Source organism: Amyelois transitella, chromosome 4, assembly GCF_032362555.1.
Source record: "Amyelois transitella isolate CPQ chromosome 4, ilAmyTran1.1, whole genome shotgun sequence".
In the NCBI taxonomy this organism is placed as follows: domain Eukaryota; kingdom Metazoa; phylum Arthropoda; class Insecta; order Lepidoptera; family Pyralidae; genus Amyelois; species Amyelois transitella.
In genome coordinates this window covers 5,414,442-5,434,039 of record NC_083507.1, presented here as the reverse complement: position 1 = coordinate 5,434,039, position 19,598 = coordinate 5,414,442, and the positions used below count along the sequence as shown (strand labels likewise).

Here is a 19,598-nt window from a genome sequence, read left to right as displayed (position 1 = left end):
ATGAATATTTTGAAAAATATTTTTTAACCTAATTTTATTGAAAAGTTTCAGAAATTTTTATTTTTTTATTGATTTCAGATCACGGCCGAATTCGTCGTTGCTGGCGCCTGGAACTAAGATCCCGTCCACTTTACAGTCACAGCAACATTCTCAAACAAATACCAATCAAAATGGAACTCCGACCAAGCATTCCATGCTGGATAAATTAAAACTTTTCAATAAAGACAAAATCAGCAGTGAAAAACAAAATAGTAAAAGTACCGCAGTGTCAAAACGTACAAGTTCTTCCAGTGGTTTTTCTTCCGCCAAAAGTGAGAGATCAGACTCAAGTTTAAGTCTTAATGAATCCTCTAATACGGCAAATATACATATCAAATCTTCAAATTTATTGGGACCTAAGAGTATTAGGCAACAACATGATACCCTATCAAAAGATAAGTCTGGAAAAAATGTTAAATCTAAATTAATTAGTTCTAAGGCACCTAAAGAATCATCTGCAAACGTTGGTAAAACTAGTACTAAAACTAGTACTGAAAAATTAAAAAATAGTCCAAAACTGCCTTCTCGTGACAAAGAATCAAAACTGGCGGCTCCTAAATCTGTAAGCAATACCAAATTAAATCAGATCGATGATCATTCGAGAAGCTCTAGATCAAAAATGGAGTCAAAGGTGGTTAAACTATCAGGAAGTCAGGTCAAACTAACTGAACAACGAAATGATACCTCGGAACCTAAAGTTCAAGAAAATACATCTCATTCCAAATCAGCTGTGAGCCAATCCCAAACAATATGTTCAGGACAAAACATCGGGTTGGTAAATCAAACTGGAATTCCAAAACCAACTGCTGCGGTAAAAGGAACTTTTAAAATATCTAAAGAAGAAAGGCATATTATACATAAAAGTACAAATAGTCAATTAAGTCCTATACAAAGCAATTCTAGTTTAAATTCCACGAATAATATAAGTGCACTTCCTTTTAATAGAGAACAGTCCAATTTAGGCAAGGAAATATCTCAAAAGCAAACATTGGCCGTGTCTCCGATGCCAGTAGTAACTGGAAATCAAAACCCATTATCGCAGATGTCTGAAAGCTCTCATTCGAATTCGACACACAGTACTACAGGACAACATTCAAATTCAAGTGACAGCAGCGTTATTTACCGTCCGTCAAGCGAATCTGGTTCAGAGATATCTAAAGCCCCAAATATTAATAACAAAAGACTGGATATGAACTCTGCCTATTTAAGTAACGTTATTTGCGAAGCAGAAATATCTGAGAAAGAAGCAGCTCAAAAACGTTTAAACAATTCAGTGTCAAGGCAAAACTATGATGGTAACAAAACTTTAACTGATTCAAACCGAAAGCAAGAGACTGATACAAGATCGAGTACGCCTTCTCATTGTCGAGATAATTCTCTTGGGGAAGATGAAAATCCCTTAATGAATGTTTTACCAATGAGACCTTTGCTTAGAGGCTATAACAGTCACTTGACTTTACCAATGAGAACATCTGGTTTAACGCAAAAAAACAATGCGGGATACCCGCATCATGCCAATACCGTAAAAGCAAATTTCGGTAGAGAAAATATGGGTTTGCGTGACCGAATGAATTATGGACCAGGTTTTTCTAATCCAGATTATTGTGATCTTGAAATTGCATCTGGATATATGTCTGATGGTGATTGCTTAAGGCGAATCAATATTAATGAAATAGATTGTGGACGAAATAATGATGTCATGGATGGTTACATGTCAGAAGGTGGAGCATCGCTGTACGGTCGTCGGATGAATTATCAACAGTCTACAAACTTTCAACAAGTTGAAGATAGGTGAGTTTTTAATAGATTTTTGCATGTTTGAATTTATTTAACAATTTCCAATAAAAACGCACCCTAGGGAATTACGGCAGTTATGGCTCGCAGCTATAAGTATAAAGGGATTGTGCGCGTAATAGATGCGATATTTTGGATTGTCAGACTGGAGGGTGCATGAAAGAATTCTTTACATCTTATGAAATAATCTTTCACATAAATACCTACCAGATCCAGTAATATGACACCTAATTTGAATCTGATTTTTTTATAAATTTGTCGTAATGGTTTTCTTTAATTCATTTAGAGTTCATAAAATGTATGTACAACAGGTATAACATACGAGCGGATACCATTAGTCGCGTAAGCGTGAGGAAACCTATTTTCCTATAGCATCGGCTGAACTTTTCGATCCACAAGTGGTCGACACGCCTTCAGTCATTCTCTAACATAAACGTGACGTGTAGGCTTAACAAAGAGTTGATAAACTTTCAACGATAGATTTTACAATAGTTTGTTATCCTTATACTTGTAACTTGAGAATTAATAGGTAATGTTAAAAGTACAATGTTCATTTCTTGTTCCAATTTGATAATTATAGTAATTCTTAATGGCGTTATTTTTCTTCATACTTCAATTACCAGCTGTTACTCAAAGCAAATTACACCTGGTTATTTTACAACTTGAAGCATCATCAATTATTTAGTATTCTTGAAACACACGTGACTTTGAATATTTGCTTTATACCAACTGTCAAACAAACGCTTGGACGCATCATTTGGCAAACGGCTGCGAATCGTTGGTGTGAACAAAGCTTTTGTTAATATTCGGACACTGGCATGCACCCGCCGATCTCCCAGTGACGACTCGCACGGCGCACTCACACTGTCGCAGCGTTAGGGGTGAGGGCGGGGTGGCTAAAATCGATACTCCTACGTCTCACGCCGGCCCTACCCCTCTCGCCCCTTCTGTCTACGCCATCTCGACCCTAACCACCCCTAACAGCAACGCACCATTTCAGACTTTAATGATTTCAAAATAAAACTGTACTTTCAGCGCAACGGTATACCCTGTTCGACAATTTTCCACAAAACTTATTCGTTACCATTGCTATCATGTTTTCCCACGTTTCCCTTTAATATTGTCAATCAATAGTCTCACTGTTTGTTAAATATTACGTGCCATAAATTAAGCGCATTTCTGTGATGTGAATAAATCGAGAGGAATAACTTCGTTTTCCACCAAAAGTATGGGCTACCGCGCTTACCGCTAATGGGATTGTCGTGAGTGATTGTGTAAATGGTAGTGGAATGAGCAGCGGCGGGCGCGTTGTAGTATGGCAGTCGTGAGGAGCGCGACGGCCGCCGGCGGCAGGGCGGGCGGCACTCGGCGGCGCGCACTATCGGCGTGCGGGCGCGCCGTATTCGCCGCCCGCGTTTACTCACGCACGTGACAAACTTTCCCGATTTCCTCCACGGAAAATGTAAATCTGTTGGCGGCATCGATCGTACCGTTAGACGCACGCTCACCGAACCGAGCTCGCCGATCACAGCTGGCGCCATGGATCTGGACCTTTAATAAAGGATTTCTAAGACATGGTCGTCCCCTTGTAATCTCGTGGACTTCTCACATTGTTATTGGTGTTAGTCATAAGTGTATCCTAATCGAAGTAGTGGACCATACGCATTGTGCCTTTTATCGCTTGTTCAATGAGGATTTGTTTTAGTGGAACCGGTATTTAATTTGCAACGGTTGATGTAACAATAATTTGCGAACTATAACGTAAGGATCAGTGTTGCCTTGCTACGTGTCTTTGCTTTCGCGGTAGACGTTGTAAGCTTACGGTGCTTTATATAGATAACATACTCAATATACCTACTAACAAATAAAAGCAAACATTAAAATTGTGTATGATACACTGTTGCTGACTCGGATTAGAATGGATTTGGTAAGAATTATTTTACATTCGTTTAGGTATTTATATATTTCAGATCTTGGCAAGTTATGCGCGACTATGAGCAATAATCTTCAACATGTGCTTGTTGTAGTCTATATACCTAAGTATATTTGTCACATGTGGTCACCATTCCTGGTGAATACTTATAACTAGTTATGGGTTTGTGGAATGTTAAACATGTTTTCTATATGGCGCAAAATCGCAAATATTTATAAAAGAGGACATTGAAATATCTTCCTTCAATATATACGATGAGTCGTCGGTTAGTGACCTGGAACGATTGATCGCTGTTAGGTTATTACCTCGGCATCTGTAGGGTTATGGGCAGGGAGGCTCGTTTTAGCCATACCGAACCCTTATTCTCAATAATTTCTGATGAATCGTCTATTGGCCAATAACAATTGGGATCCTAAAGTGACACACTTTGGGATCCCGGCAATTTAGAATAAGGCCCTAAATCTTTTCCGTGTAGACATGGCATACCTAAAACTTTTGTAGTATATCAACCATGCTGCTCCTGTCAGAACCACAATCAGCTTGATTTACGTTCTGACGGGAGTCGCTTCGTGTATTCGTACCTTATCCACTTCAGAATAGGTGTCATAGTAGACCCTCTGGTCAATTCCGGATATAGCCGGGCAAACGTCAGGCAGACAATAATGTCAATAAAACTTTAGTTTAAGGACTTTTTGCCGTAAATTTCACGCTATAATCAATATAACTTCTTTCCATCTTTAGCCTTGCCAATGCCAAAGCCTTCTTCCCGCTCATCTCTTTAGTAAAAGTCATAGGTTTAAAATAAAAGTAACCACAAATATTCTAAACATTTGCCAGTAAAGTAAGCATATATGAAAGCGATTTGCTGGAATTTAAATTCACCGCATTGAACTTGGTCCCCTATTAATATGAAAGTCAACCGCCCGAATAAAGTTGTAAGCTTAATCGCCACTGTGCTATACAGATAGTCGTAAATTGAAATTGGTTGGGTTATGTTAATATAACTAAGAATTCACCCTAAGTTATTATTTTCTAGTAGGTTGTGAAGTAAAATGGACGAGGTCATGTCGAAAGTATAGAGCTAATAAATGTTTGTATAGCAGCCATCTAAATATTTTGTTGTTTTGTTACAACCGACACCTAATTTCTTTGGTGTTTTATATTTGAAGATTGCCGGACATATAAGGTTATTTTAAGGCTTAGACTATATTTAGTTCTAAATAATATTAATGTAAGGTTTTGCTCCTGGAAGATCCCTTGCGTGGTAGGTATAACGATCAAAATTAATTGACGATAATAATTGGACCAATTATCGAATGAAAAATCGATTTAATTGAAGAGTGGGCTCTAAGCATTCTTCCGCTAATTTATTACAAATTTCTGTACTAAATAATGCTTTTAGGTCAACTAATTAGGAAGAATTTACTTTCTCAAACTCATGATATAACTAACAATCCTAACCGTTGCAATATGATTATCACTATTTTCAACTATTGGAACCCTTTTTGGAAAATAAATAAATCTTATAAGTATGATAATTTACTTTCTACTTGAATTAGTTGGGATTTAATACATTAGTATATTTAGTATATTAGCTAAGTCGTCTTATACTAGGTTTCTGTCTAGAGCTTCACTTTTTTAGGAATAAGCATCTACGAATCTATCATCTATTTCTGTATTTATTGGTATGCCTTATTACCAGAAAATCGATCATTAGGCTGTGCATTAGAAAATAATGTCCGCTTACTTTGCAAAATGTCATTAGCAGGGTGAATATCTGAAAAAAAGTGTATCAAAGTTGCGAACGAAACTAGTTTCATTCGAAAAGTTTTAATTTCGTGTTCAAGTATTATGTCGGGGGGAAATTTGGCGAGCCAAAAGCAGTCGCGGACTCGTGGATGATCGTTCAGATAAAAAGTTCATGAAACAATGTCAAGTACTAGCGTTGAAAAGATTTTTTAGTCATTTAAACAATTTTTTTATATAAAATTAAATAACAATAACGGAGCGTCAGCCTAAAATACATCAATGAGCTTCTCCTCAACGACATAACTTTGAAAAAACAATACCTCATAAAATCATCCATTTAATTCGAAAATTAATGAAATAATCAATATTTCCTATTGCATGATAATTATCGATAATTACTACGTTTATGCCAATTTTCTAAAGTCAAGTCGAGGCGTTGTAAATCTTTCTTGTCATAAAAATTCAAAAAATTTCATTCTGCCTTGCGCGTTCGTTGAGTGCAGCAGTGTGCAATAGTGGCTTTATTGTTGTCATTATATGTCTAAGTCAACGTCGAGTGATCGGTGTAATCTGTGGGTGTTATAATTCAGTGACCATTTTTTAATAAATCTGTCTGGGTCTGCTCGTAATGGCATTGCAGCATACACCACCTGGAAGATTTGCTTCGGATACGGATATACCTGCGTCGCTTCATGAGAAGGATGTTTTTCCCAACTTCCGTAAGCGTAGGCAGCCTCATCACGACATAATAGATTTTGAAGATAAATTTAATAGTCAATTATCCATGTGGGATCGAAAGATAACAGACTGTGTGAGTAAGGCTGTTTGTTCGTCGGTTTCTTGCGAGATGGCGTCAATCTCATCTAAACTCATTGAGATAAATTCCAACATCGTCGAACTTAAAACAGACAACATTAATATTCGTAAATCGGTGGATGAAACCAATCAGCGATTGAGTGAAATGGAGAAGGCTCTTAACTTCTCTATTGAGCGCCAGGAATCATTTGATGGGAGATTAAAGAAAGTTGAAGAAAATATGACACAAGCCAGCGATATTAATGCCCAGGTTCAGGCGCTTGAGCTCAAATTGGCATTAATGGAACAGCAGGCCAGGCAATGCAACATAGAAATCTCGAATCTACCTGAGAGACGTAATGAAAATCTTATTGGTGTACTAAACAGTTTGGGTAATTACATCAAGCAGCCAATTAATCCTGTAGACATTGTGTCAGTACACCGAGTGCCCCATGCGGATCCCAGCAGTCGACGACCAAAAAATGTAGTGGTTAAATTATCCAATAGAATTTTGAGAGATAATATAATATCAGCTTGTCGGGCAGTGAAAGGATTGGATACACTTAAGCTTGCTTTACCGGGGGCATCCACCTCAATTTATATAAACGAACATCTTACCCTACGCGGTAAATTATTATTTCGTCAGTGCAGAGAAGTGGCAAAAAAGCTGGATTACCGCTATGTTTGGGTCAAGCATGGGACCATACTGGTTAGGAAGATGGATACATCTCCGGTTCTTGCCATCCGATCTACCCAGGATATCGCCAAAATCAAATGATGCTCATACGGATTTCCAGTTGCGTACCGTTCGAGGTTATGTATATTATGTCAGTGTGCGTGTTTGCCTGTATCGGATGACCCTTGATATCAATAGATTACATTCATTACAAACACTGAGTAATATTAATAATAAACTGTACAACTTCTGTTATTATTATTTTTTGAAAAATAATACCGAGAATTGTAACAACATTAATTGTGTTACACTAGTTAATTATAAAAAATGTCATACAGTAACTGTTTTAAAAATTTTGTTTTCGTATATTGTAGCTTTGAAATCGTCATATTTCACGATTTGCACGAATACAATATCTAAACATATACTTGTTTTAGGATTTAGTATCGGTTTGATAAGTCATGTTATTTTTTATGTGTCATATTCTCAATCGAATGTACTTATGTGTATTGTGATGTGTTGTCGCTACGAACTACAAACTACAAAACATATAGTAATGTTTTATATAAAATTATCTTAGTTATGGATAAAAGTTTATCAATATATTATCAAAATTGCCGTGGTCTTAAAAGTAAATTACATATACTGTATATGAATATACTTTCGCACGATTATGATATTTTAGTATTAACAGAAACTTGGCTCAACTCGGAAATCTCGGACGACGAATTCATCGATGCTAGGTATAGGGTATTTCGCGTGGATCGTGATTTTATTCGATGCGGACGGAATGACGGTGGCGGTGTTTTGATTGCAATGCAGCGTGCGCTCTGTGCTAGCGTGCGTGTGGTGGACCTACCGCTTATCCTCCCAACTGTTGTTGACCATTTATGCATTGAGTTTCGATTAAATACACAATGTTACTTTATAAGTGCAATATATATACCTCCAAATGAACCATATGAAACATATCACACCTACTGTGACATTATACAAAGTAAAATTAGTAACGACTATGACCACGACACCCACTTCTTTTTAGTTGGAGACTTTAATCTACCTAAGCTGACATGGAATTATAATGATAATGACTCGTACAAGTTACGCGTGCAAGAGTATGAACCAACTCTGACTCATAGAAATATAAGAAATTTTATGACATCCCTAGGTTGCTATCAGTTAAATACACTTAGGAACGTTGATGATCGCACGCTTGACTTATTCTTTACTGACATGTTAAATTGCAATCTTTCGTCAACTAGTATAGCATTGGTTCCTATTGATAAGCGTCATCCTGCCTTTTATGTGTTGGTACCTTATAGAGATAATAATAAATGCTTGATGCGTAGAACATATACTAAAATGTGTTATGATAAGGCCGACTATAATGTTATTAGACAGGAATTGGCAAAATTGGATTGGGAGTTAATATTACAAGACAAGAATGCTGAAGAAGCAGTATCCATATTGTATGAAAATCTGTATTCTGTTATTAGGCAACATGTACCCAATAAAATTGTCAAACCATCTAAATACCCCGTATGGTTTACTCCATATCTTATTGATTTACACAATAAAAAAAAGCGTGCGTGGCTTTTGATGAAGAAGAGTAATAATGAATCATGTTATAACCTATTCTCTATATACAGGAAACAATTTAAGATAGAAAGTGCGAAATGCTACAAAAATTATATTGCGAAAGTAGAAGATAGTGTAAAGGATAATATTAAGTGTTTTTGGACTTATATTTCAAAACGTAAAACTACAACCAATATACCTAGTAATATCATATTTAACAAAAATACAGCTGATACTCCCGAAGAAATTTGTAAATTGTTTAATGACTACTTTCGTTCAGTATTCCAGCCATCCTCTGTACCTGATAATTATGAATATGTTGATTGTTCTAAGCATGACGTAAATTATGAATCTTATGATCTACTAATTACTGAAGTTGAATTAACCGCAGACAAAGTCCGTGATGCTTTCTTGGGTTTAGATGAGTCTAAGGGAGCGGGTGTCGATAATATACCTCCTATATTTTTTAAAGAAACTGCAGCTATAATGGATGGACCTCTGTGTTACATATTCAATAATTGCTTGAAGAATGGCATCTTCCCTTCAATATGGAAGTGTGCTAGAGTTGTGCCCGTACATAAAAATGGATCTAGGAGTAATGTTGAGAACTATAGGCCAATATCTATCCTAACTGTCTTGGCAAAGGTATTCGAAAGACTTGTTCATAATGCCATTTATCCTAAACTACACACCATTATTTTACAACAACAGCATGGATTTGTCAAACATCGCTCCACAATCACTAATTTATTAGTCTACACTACGGATTTGTTTGAGTCAATGGATAGTAATAGGCAAACGGATAGTGTATACACAGATTTTCGAAAGGCTTTTGACAGAGTGGACCACAAGAAACTGCTTGACAAGATTGCGTTTAATGGGATACGTGGTAATTTGTGGAGGTGGTTTAAATCTTACATATCAAACAGAACACAGAAAGTAGCAATTAACGGGTGTGAATCTTTTATTGCTAATGTTACGTCTGGCGTACCGCAGGGATCTATTTTGGGCCCCCTCCTGTTTGTTGTCTACATAAATGACATTGGAAATTGCTTTAAACACTGCAAATTCCTTCTTTACGCTGACGATCTGAAGATATATAAGGTTATTGAAAATTATATTGATCATTTAAAGTTACAAGATGACTTAGACCGGTTTAGTGTCTATTGTGAAGAAAATAAATTACAGCTCAGTATCAATAAATGTAAAACCATTTCATTTACCAAGAAAAAAACAATAAGTAACTTTTCTTATACCTTGACGGGAAATACCATTGATACAGTTACTAATATAAGAGATCTGGGAGTAATCTTTGATAACCAATTAAACTTTGATATTCATATAGAAACTATTATAAGTAAATCATTTAAAATGTATGGCTTTGTGATGAGATCATCAACTGAATTCCAAAATCCTTTAACCCTAGTTCATCTTTTTAAATCATTAGTTAGACCTTATCTTGAATACGCTGTTATAATTTGGAATCCAATATATGATAAATATAACAACAGTATTGAGAGGGTTCAGAGGAAGTTCCTGCGGCGGGTACAATATAGAATCACTCATAATAAATCCTCCTATGAAGAGCTATTGAATCAATATAACTTGCTTGAACTAAAATTGAGACGAACACAATTAGAAGCAATGGCTCTTTATGATTTGTGTAACAACAAATATGACTGTACTGAGTTGGTTAATAAGGTGTGTTTTAAGGTACCTCCACGACCTCGTAGGAGACAGCTTCGTCAGAGGCCATTGTTTGCTGTCAAGTCGTCGCGCACTAATGCTGGAGTACGATCTCCATTGAATCGTTTATTCGACACTTACAATAAAAAATTCACCAGTATAGACATTTTCTCTATTACAACTTATTCTTATAAGAAGAAAGTGATAAGTGCATTGAAAAACTAATATAGACATACAGACAAATATACATGCAGACGTACGGACACACAGACAGGCATAACAACATGAACGGGAGGTATAAATCAGTATTTAATTTATAAATGTAAGTAAAACAGCAATCGATTTACAAGTAAAACCATTGTGATTGGAACCTCTACCCTAATCTATATACATATAATAAAATAGTAAAAATATTTTGTGTGTACATTTAGTATTTTCAACTGAAATGGATAGAGGGACATTTGGAATGAATAATAGAAAGCAAATAATAATAGAAAGCAATTTTTTTTTCCTCTTTTTTTTCTATTTTTAATTTTTTTATGTCTGACTGTCTGTCTGTATGATCACGCTTACCTACGAAAGTACTGAACCGATTTACTTAAAATTATAACCAACCATAACCAATATAAGTGACGAAATTTAAAATTCATATTAAATTTATCATTGTACGACAGCATTATACCTGATAACATCCATAATATTATAAAGCTGAAGAGTTTGTTTGTTTGAATGCGCTCATCTCAGGAACTACTGAAAAATTCGTTGAAAATTTAATTTTGCGTTGAATAGACCATTTATCGAGGAAGACTTAAGCTATAAGGAGCAATAATGGAATATATGAAAAGGAACGGGGAAAGTTATTCATCCTTGAGGGCTTCAATGATGCCCAAAATAACTATTCCACGCGGATGAAGTCGCGGGCACAGCTAGTTTAGTAATACGTAGTGAAGTAGAAATATTTTACGCTCAGAAAGTTAGTGATATCGTTTCTCAACTACCCACTTGACTTTGTTTATCTATGTCGTGTATTGTGTTCTGAGACGATATATAAATACTTGACTTTAATAATTAATATGTTTATACAATATCGTAAAAGACGACTGATGGATGGGCTTGTAAACTTGGATTAATCGCTTTGGGCGTCGGGCTGGCAATCTGTCACTTCTTGATTTTCGATTAAATCATTTAGCACAGCTATTGAATATGGCCTATCGATCTTTGTGGGACTGTTGGCTCTGTCTACCCCCCTTGAGGATGTGGACATGATGGTATGTATGTTATGTTTAGTGATTAGGTTTTTGTTGGAATGTCGGTGGGTAGATAATGTTGGAGGAAGTGGCCAAGTTCCTGGAGTTTCTGATTTTAATCATTATGTTGTAGTGTCAGTGTCAGTTACCATTTTATTATATGCATGATTTTTGTATTGATCCTGGTGTCGCTGTGATGAGTTCGTCGGTAACCGTGATTATCGTCGTAGGTCGTGAATCTATAAAAATCTTTCTGACTTTTACCTACTTCTTACATCATTTAAACCACGGACTACCTTACGGGGTATCCTTAAGTAGCCGTCAACACCAATAATACTGATACGTGTTTAGATACTGTCATATTTTTTTTAGTACCCTTTTTCATCACTCTATTAAAATTTTTATTATACCAAGTATTATTACATTGTGACAACAGTTTTGTTATGTATTTGCAGCACACTCAATGTTAGATAATACAGTAATCTGTGTTTACGTTATTGGTTTTGCATTTACACATACGTGTTATAGATGTAAACTGTACATGATAAATATAATGTAAAACTGTTTGTAAACAAATAAAGAGAAAAGAAAAAAAAATAAAAAATAAAAACTGATCAGAGCGTTCCGTTTTAACTCAACATATCAACTTGATTGAAAAACATAACGTTATATTTCTCATGATAACTTGTCGACCTGTTTGTAAAATTAAAAACTTTGAACTTTACTTATAGCCTTTCTGTAAGCGCTATGAATCGAAACGGAACGGAAAATCCGGCAGGCTTAATTTGTGTGAGCGTGCCGTCTTTTTTTATCAGTCTGTTTTCTATAAAACAAGTTGATATTTGTCGAGATCTGTATAATACAATTTTAATTCGTTTACTATATATAGTAATAAAACTAAATGTTACATTAATTTGAAAGGGATCAATGTTTCTTCAAATGTAGAAAGATACGTGATCATATTTATGAGAAAATGAGTTTCTCTTTATAAAGATTAACAATAAGTTTTTTATAACATCAAACAAACATCCACCACCATCAGCCACCAGAAACCAATTTTTAATTATGTTTAAAACTTGATAGCTGTCGATTTTCCGATAACACGGTAAATATAAAATGGAACAGGAAATTCGAGCGCAGGTTTTCATTTCAGCAAAATTGGCCTTGTTATCTGATCTGACTTTGCTGAAAGTATGATTACTTTTATAAATAATGATCACAAGTTCCAGTAAACCCAAGAAAAGTATATCACCTTTATACGAGCTTAGGATATACATTATATATATAGTGTAGGTAGTTCTTTATGCGGGCTAATTAACTTTCATTTTTTAACTACTTATTCGATTTTCGTCACCCACTTAATAACAAACGGAAGTTTTGATTACATTAAATTAAATTGATAAGTATTTTTTTAGAAATCACCACGAGAACAGTGTTACCCGAATTTACGTTTGCTTTAAAAGGATTCAACTTCTGTTAATTTTAGAAGCGTTTAGCGTAATTCTGCTAAATTTAATTTTCGAATTGCCGTGTGGTTCCCGGCACCAATACAAAAAAGAATAGGACCACTCCATCTCTTTCTCATGGATGTCGTAAAAGGCGACTTAGGGATAGGCTTACAAACTTGGGATTCCTTTTTAGGCGATGGGCTAGCAACCTGTCACTATTTGATTCTCAATTCTATCATTAAGCCAAATAGCTGAATGTGGCCATTCAGTCTTTTCAAGATTGTTGGCTCTGTCTACCCCGCAAAGGATATAGACGTGACGATATGTATGTATGTATGTATGAATTTTTGTATTTTAGATAATTTTATACAAAAGTTTCTTAGTGCATTTATGAGCACCGCTACCTTTGTCGTAATTTTCGCATCTTTACTGTATATTGGAAAAATAAATTCCTTGCAATAACTTCAGAACCAGCACCTGGTTACAATGATTTGTTTCAAAACTTTACTGCTAAGGTAGTTTCGATTGTTTTAAGTTAATGAAACGATATATTATTGTTTGAAACTGCCGTTTCCACATTTGAGGGTTAGATTTACAGTTCCATAGAGAAGACAAAACTGAATAAGGTAGTATTAAAATTCATTTTGGCCAAAGCAGTATTAACATCCTTTGAGCCGGAAGGGACCGATTATTAAATTAACATAAACCTATATTGCGTTTAATAAAACACGAGCACCGCACAAAAGAGCAATTCATTCGCGAAAATAATAGCGAGCTAGGAAGGAGAGAATAATGAGTATGCGCAGTTCATAGATAATGAGATGGTCTGGGTTTCCTTTCAGCGCATCCGTCATCATTAGTGCTCGCCGGGGGTGATGCGCCGAGGTTTCATTAAGACGCCAATGTTTCAAATAACAAAACATTCGTACACGACTACGGCGTAGGTTAGGATGCAGCCTAACACTCGCACTCTTGGTTTATGTTACCCATTATTCTTCAAAAATGCTGTTGTGGCACCAGAAATTTTGGTCACGTTAAATTTAAATCAATATAAACAATAATTGAAAAGCTAACACTTGTCATCTCATACTATTGTGTTAGTCCTTGATACGTTCTCTTGCTTTCAGATCAGTGACCAAAAACTTGAGAATGTTAGTACCTAGTTAACGAAGCGCCTGAGTGACCGTGTAGTTTTTGTCAATAGCCTTTATATTTACCTATGTAATAATAAATCTTTTCTGACTTACAGTCATGGGGCTTCCCCCGATCTACAGGTTTAAATACAACCAAGCGGTTGTATTTAAACCTGTAGATCGGGGCAGACTGTATTTAATGAGATACTGTGCGATCAGTATCAGGTAAATATGGTTTATTATTCTTAAACTTGTGCACTTAATTGTAAAATAAAGACAAAAGCGTTTGGGTATTAATAAAATAACAGACATCCAAAGCAAAAAAGATACAATTTGTGTACCCTTTCACAATAGGTAAACCTTAATCCTCTCTAAAAGGAAAATGTTTCATCTAAATACTTGTTCTTGCCTGTCTACGGTACAGATTAAGGCGCCTTACGATTATGGCTTATATAATTATAGACGGATAAGGGAGCCCTTGCTCTGAAGTGTACGGGAAACATACACACTTACAGGTGTAATATAATATGTCCCTTGCTTGAATGCTGGGAGTGAAATTGAATTTTACAACCACAAATTAAATTTGTAGATATAATTTATTTGTAATGATCGAATCGGAGCTTTATTTGAAAAACTTGTTTAAATATTCAATAGGCGCAGTAAAATTTAACAACTTTCTAAACTATTGCAATTATCTTTTAAAATAAGTATCGTATAATTTTTTCAAATAGAAACTTAATGTTTAAATGATCTTCTTTAAAATGTATACACAGATCTTAAAAAAAAATCCTGCCGTCCTTTATATAATCCAATATTTTGCTTTCCAATGCTATTTGCGCTCGAAAATCTTAAAAATGCATAACGAAATACTGCATCTGGGGAATAAAGTGGGGCACTGCGGCGTTTGTTACTGCAAAGTCTAGAGACGTAATCTGCTGCAGTTTATTTAACCTGCCATAAGACGGAACCACAATTTCCCAGACCTCTTTCCTTCTCACAGGATGCCACATTTGCTCAGGTAATTGCTCGTACTGAGCTGAATGTGAAGAGACTGAATGCAAGTTTACACAGAGAATATTTGAGGCGAAATTCCCCTCTTGAATTTAGAGGTGAATGCTGTTGGTCCAAATTTGCAGAACTTTGTATTTTTTTTGAAAGTCTTGTATGAAAAGCACTTATTTTATAGCTATCTATAATTATATTCGATTTTGTAAACAACAATCCTAACGTTTGTTTAAGCGGTTTTTATACTTATTAGAATAGAAAGTGCTTGTTTTAAAAATAGCTGAGTTTTAACAAAGATCTCATTGATATCACGAATGTAATAGCACGATATTAATGGTTATGATGATAGTGAATGCATTCATTCTTCAGTTAAACCAGTTCGCATCTCGATTTGATTTATTTAAGGCACACTTGATTCTTTGTGTTGTTGGTAAATTGTATTCACGATGATTGCCTTTGGTTGTTTTTATCTTGGAAGTAATATGTACGCGGTACCTTTTATCATTTTAATTTTTGACAAAACATTTCCCTTATTGTATTTTTCTATGTTAAAAATTTGGTAACATACATTAAAAGTATATATCATTATCATACATTAAAAGTATATAACTGTCAATATATGATAATGATCAAAAATAGTACCAAAAGTCTGTCTTTATTATTCTAGGTAGAAAAATTTTGGATAGTTTTAGAGATGAAAGATTACTCTTTCTCTATTTTGTGATATTATTGTATTATGATGAGTTTATAAACTTTCATTAAAAGTTATTTCGATTCCCAAGTATTAGTTGCAGAAATAATAACCATAATACTTAAATGACGTTAAAAAACGTGCTTAGATCTCGCTCAAATTTATCGATGTTTTCTTTTACATAGAAATATCAGTTCTATATTTAGTCTCCCTAATCGAGCATCGGATTACCATACCAAGGAATGTAGGTCAGAGCGACATGTTGCTTCTCCGCCCTCTATCGGCTTTCAATTGGACGCCATTGTTCTGAGCCTTTATGAGCAGTCTTTACATCCAATCTACTTTGATCAGACAAGGATTCACATTGTTGCATCGAAGTGGTCGGGTAGATAATAGAAGTTTATATTGGATTTATTACAATATTGCGGTTAGTGATGAGACTTAAATTTTTAAAAATTTAAGTCTCATCACTAACCGCAATATTGTAATAAATTCAGAATAGATTCTATAATGCTGGGACCCACTTGGCAGTTCTAACTCCTCCATAACCTTTCCATGGATGTTGTAAATAGCGACTACCAGAATGACTTAAGATTCTTATTGTAGGCGATGGGCTTAAAACCTGTATCTATCTGAATTTAAATCAAACATTAAGTCATATGTTGGACGTGGTAATTTAAAAGACTATTGGCATTCTTTTGGCTACTATTCGACCTTTATTGTGCAGTTCTCCGGGTATTAGTCTCAACTCAGATACTATATTCACCTCTCTGGAGAGGCGAGCTCAGGGTGCTTCTTCGGACAGTAAAAGTTTTGTTGATTTTCTGACACAAGGACAACAGTTGCTAGAATCGTGTACTACGATACCGTATAGTAAATATTTTTATACTATCTCATATGGAAACTCACATACATAATAAATTCTTCTTTAAAATCAATTGATTTTTCTTTCACTCTTAAAAAACTCTAAAGCAAGGAACAAACTTATCCAAGAAATCAATCGCCAAGTAGGTCTACCTTTGTAAATATAACGTGATTAAGCAAATCGATCGTTTACCGCTTCAAGGAGAAAAGCTTACTAATTGTGAAAATACGTGTTTTATGTTGATCGCTGATTATATCACGCAAGGCCATTCAGGTTACATAAGTAAACTTACAAAATATCACTTAATATTTCCGTATCTAATCTTTACGTTATGATTACAACTCTGTGCAAGCTTTTAAGACAACATGTTTAACATTAAGCATGGTACTTATATTAAACCACTATAATTAAATCAACCTTTTTAACAATAAAATCGAATCTCATATATGTATATTGGCATCAATACAATTTTTTTTTTCTGTGTACCCTTTCATTTTCACCATTTGTAACAGACTCGTTTTGTTTCCACGTCGTGTTTCTTTAAAGGCAGAAATATTTTCTATTATTACGAGTATAATTAATTAGGAAACTGGTTTTTCCCTTTTTTAATTTAAATTGATTAATGTAAAATGTAATTTTCAGACGCAGCGGAGGTCGCAATAGAACTATGGAGGGAAACGGCGTGGTGTACAGAGTGGTTGGTCGAACTCGCAACAAGGCAGACTGTGGTCAGCAGACGGAACGGCAACCGGCGCGACAGGACTCCACCTGGAAGAAATATACAGAATCGCCTGGGGTGAGGACAAACTTCGTTTTTTATAGATTAACTATTATTTAAGCTTTCCACTTTTTTTAAATCTTTTTCTTACTTCACAATTCACAGAATCAACCAGCGCAGGCGCCCCCTAGCCCGTCTCATGGTCGCAAGGGAGAGAGAAGGACTGGGCACCACTCTCCCCAACATCACAAACGAGAGAAACTAACTGCTGCTCAGCAGTTGGGCATAGCGCCTCACCCTCAGGTAAGATAAATTATCTGTTAACCCCGACTTTATCGTTTAAACAATTAGAAACAGACTATGTCGAGCATTTGAATATTATAGACCCAAGGAATATAGGAAAGTATTCTGTGTAAGGTGTGCCACCGGTTTTAGTTCAGATACACGAGATCATTAGTCTATTTGGCCAATCCATTCGTGTATAATCATGCATTCATTTCCACCAAATAATAAGTCTTCTAAATGGTCGTTCTGTCGTTAATATTACTATTTCGCTTTCAGTATGCAGCGTCATCTAATTCTTCTAGTCAACATTCTTCAAGAGGCGGATCGCAAGTAAGAAAGATTTTTTTATCTATCTCATAATCAACATTTCCTTTTTTTTCTTAATTTTACATCTTTTCCTGAATTTGTGAGCCGAGTGATACCTATTTATCTATTCATTCATTTTTTTACTTTCAGCTTCAATCTCCAAGTGGTCCTTCGTCTCGACCATCGAGTGTCTCCAGTGGTGGCAACGGCAGTAGTTGCTCCTCAAACAAGGCGAAGGTTCCTCAGAACTTCGGCTATGTGAAGCGGCAGAACGGGGCTCCTCAACCCACGCCACAGTCTAATGGGCCACCGCCACAACACGGGCATAGTAAGTGAATATATTAAAGACTAGTTTTTTGCTCTTCGATTCGGTGCAATTGCCGGGAATAAAGTCCACCTATCTGTCTGTTAAGCTTCTCAAACGAGGTGAAATTTCGGCAAAACTTCGGCTATGTGAAGCCTGCGCTGCAGACTAATGGTCCTCCGCCACAACATTCGCATAGTAAATGAATATACATTATGTCTTAGACTTTAATCCAGTGCTTCACTTTTGTGAGAATACCTGAAAATAAAAGTATCTTTTATTGAATGAGAAGGTGTAAAAATGTAGGTAACTTTTAAGTTAACTCATAAAAAACAAAAATTGGACTGTATAGAATATCCAAATTATAGTTAAACATGATACCATCGAGTCATTTCGAAAAAAATCTATCACTTACTGATACTAATTATGTAGGTACCTTATGTGTAAGATAAATTGTAAGTTATTTTGTATTATTTCAGGCGGAAGAACAGCTCAAGTTTCTGCCGTGCCAAGAACTAAAGTAAAAGTTTCTGGTGGAACACAGACCTGTACACAAGATCTCCAAATACATAGTAAGTCTATTTTCTAGATTTTTGATAGTTGATTTACGAGCTAAGATCTAAATAAGGAACATTTTAAAATACACCACAGATAACATATTATGGTTTGTATAAGGAGTACCTCTATCACTATTTCAGAAAATGGGATCGGACCTAAATCTTATTCTCTTGGAGGCACAGCCGCAGCGCAGCTGTCAGCGTCAGTCAGGGAACGACTGCTCGGATCCCAGTCATTGCCCAAGCCTGGAACTCATGAGTTTGCTGCGCTATTCCATCATCACAGGTACCTACACTTTATTTTAACAAATATAGCTACCTTCAATGATGTCAATTATAATTAAATGTATATATCCATGAAATATGAAGAACAAAATTCATGATTCAATTTGAGTTAAATGTGTACCCAAGTCAATTGTGGTCACTGGGGATCCTCGGGCTCCTCTGCAAGGAGATAAAAACGCTGGGGAAGATTTTTCTACTTAAATTTAGTGTCATCATAACCAGTTTTTAAAATACTTATCCTAAAATTTACCTAACTCTTATTCCTGTCTGTATCAAATTACGCGCAATCAGTGAGATTTCAAATAAAACTTCATTGTAAACAAATACAAACTTCACAGCTGATGTCCCAATGAACTGGAATCATTGAGTTGATACAATTGGTCAGTCTGCCAGCCGGCGCTCCAATTAAACAATTTTATGTGATTACTGTTGATTACACAGGATAAAAAAAATAATCTTGTGACATAGGAACACTCTTCATGAAAATGTTGTTAGAGTCTGGCT

At 35.5% G+C, this 19,598-nt stretch overlaps 2 protein-coding genes across 3 annotated transcripts in view; both read left to right on the top strand.

Moving 5' to 3' along the window:
- Positions 1-19,598, top strand: part of LOC106138693 (protein sickie) — a 72,460-nt gene that overhangs the window by 9,637 nt on the left and 43,225 nt on the right. For both annotated transcript variants that reach the window (XM_013339929.2, XM_013339927.2), the window contains exons 4-10: positions 79-1,830; positions 17,282-17,435; positions 17,523-17,660; positions 17,919-17,972; positions 18,099-18,276; positions 18,732-18,824; positions 18,951-19,095. In XM_013339929.2, coding sequence (XP_013195383.2) covers positions 79-1,830; positions 17,282-17,435; positions 17,523-17,660; positions 17,919-17,972; positions 18,099-18,276; positions 18,732-18,824; positions 18,951-19,095 — 2,514 coding nt within the window. The remainder of the gene's footprint in view (positions 1-78; positions 1,831-17,281; positions 17,436-17,522; positions 17,661-17,918; positions 17,973-18,098; positions 18,277-18,731; positions 18,825-18,950; positions 19,096-19,598) is intronic.
- Positions 6,008-7,317, top strand: LOC132904377 (uncharacterized). The gene has a single exon (XM_060954611.1). It carries the CDS (start codon positions 6,144-6,146, stop codon positions 7,086-7,088), a length of 945 nt encoding a protein of 314 aa, XP_060810594.1. The 5' UTR covers positions 6,008-6,143; the 3' UTR covers positions 7,089-7,317.

Excerpts from the sequence above, each read along its gene's own strand:
- LOC132904377 (XM_060954611.1), top strand. The coding sequence starts at position 6,144 with ATGGCATTGCAGCATACACCACCTGGAAGATTTGCTTCGGATACGGAT.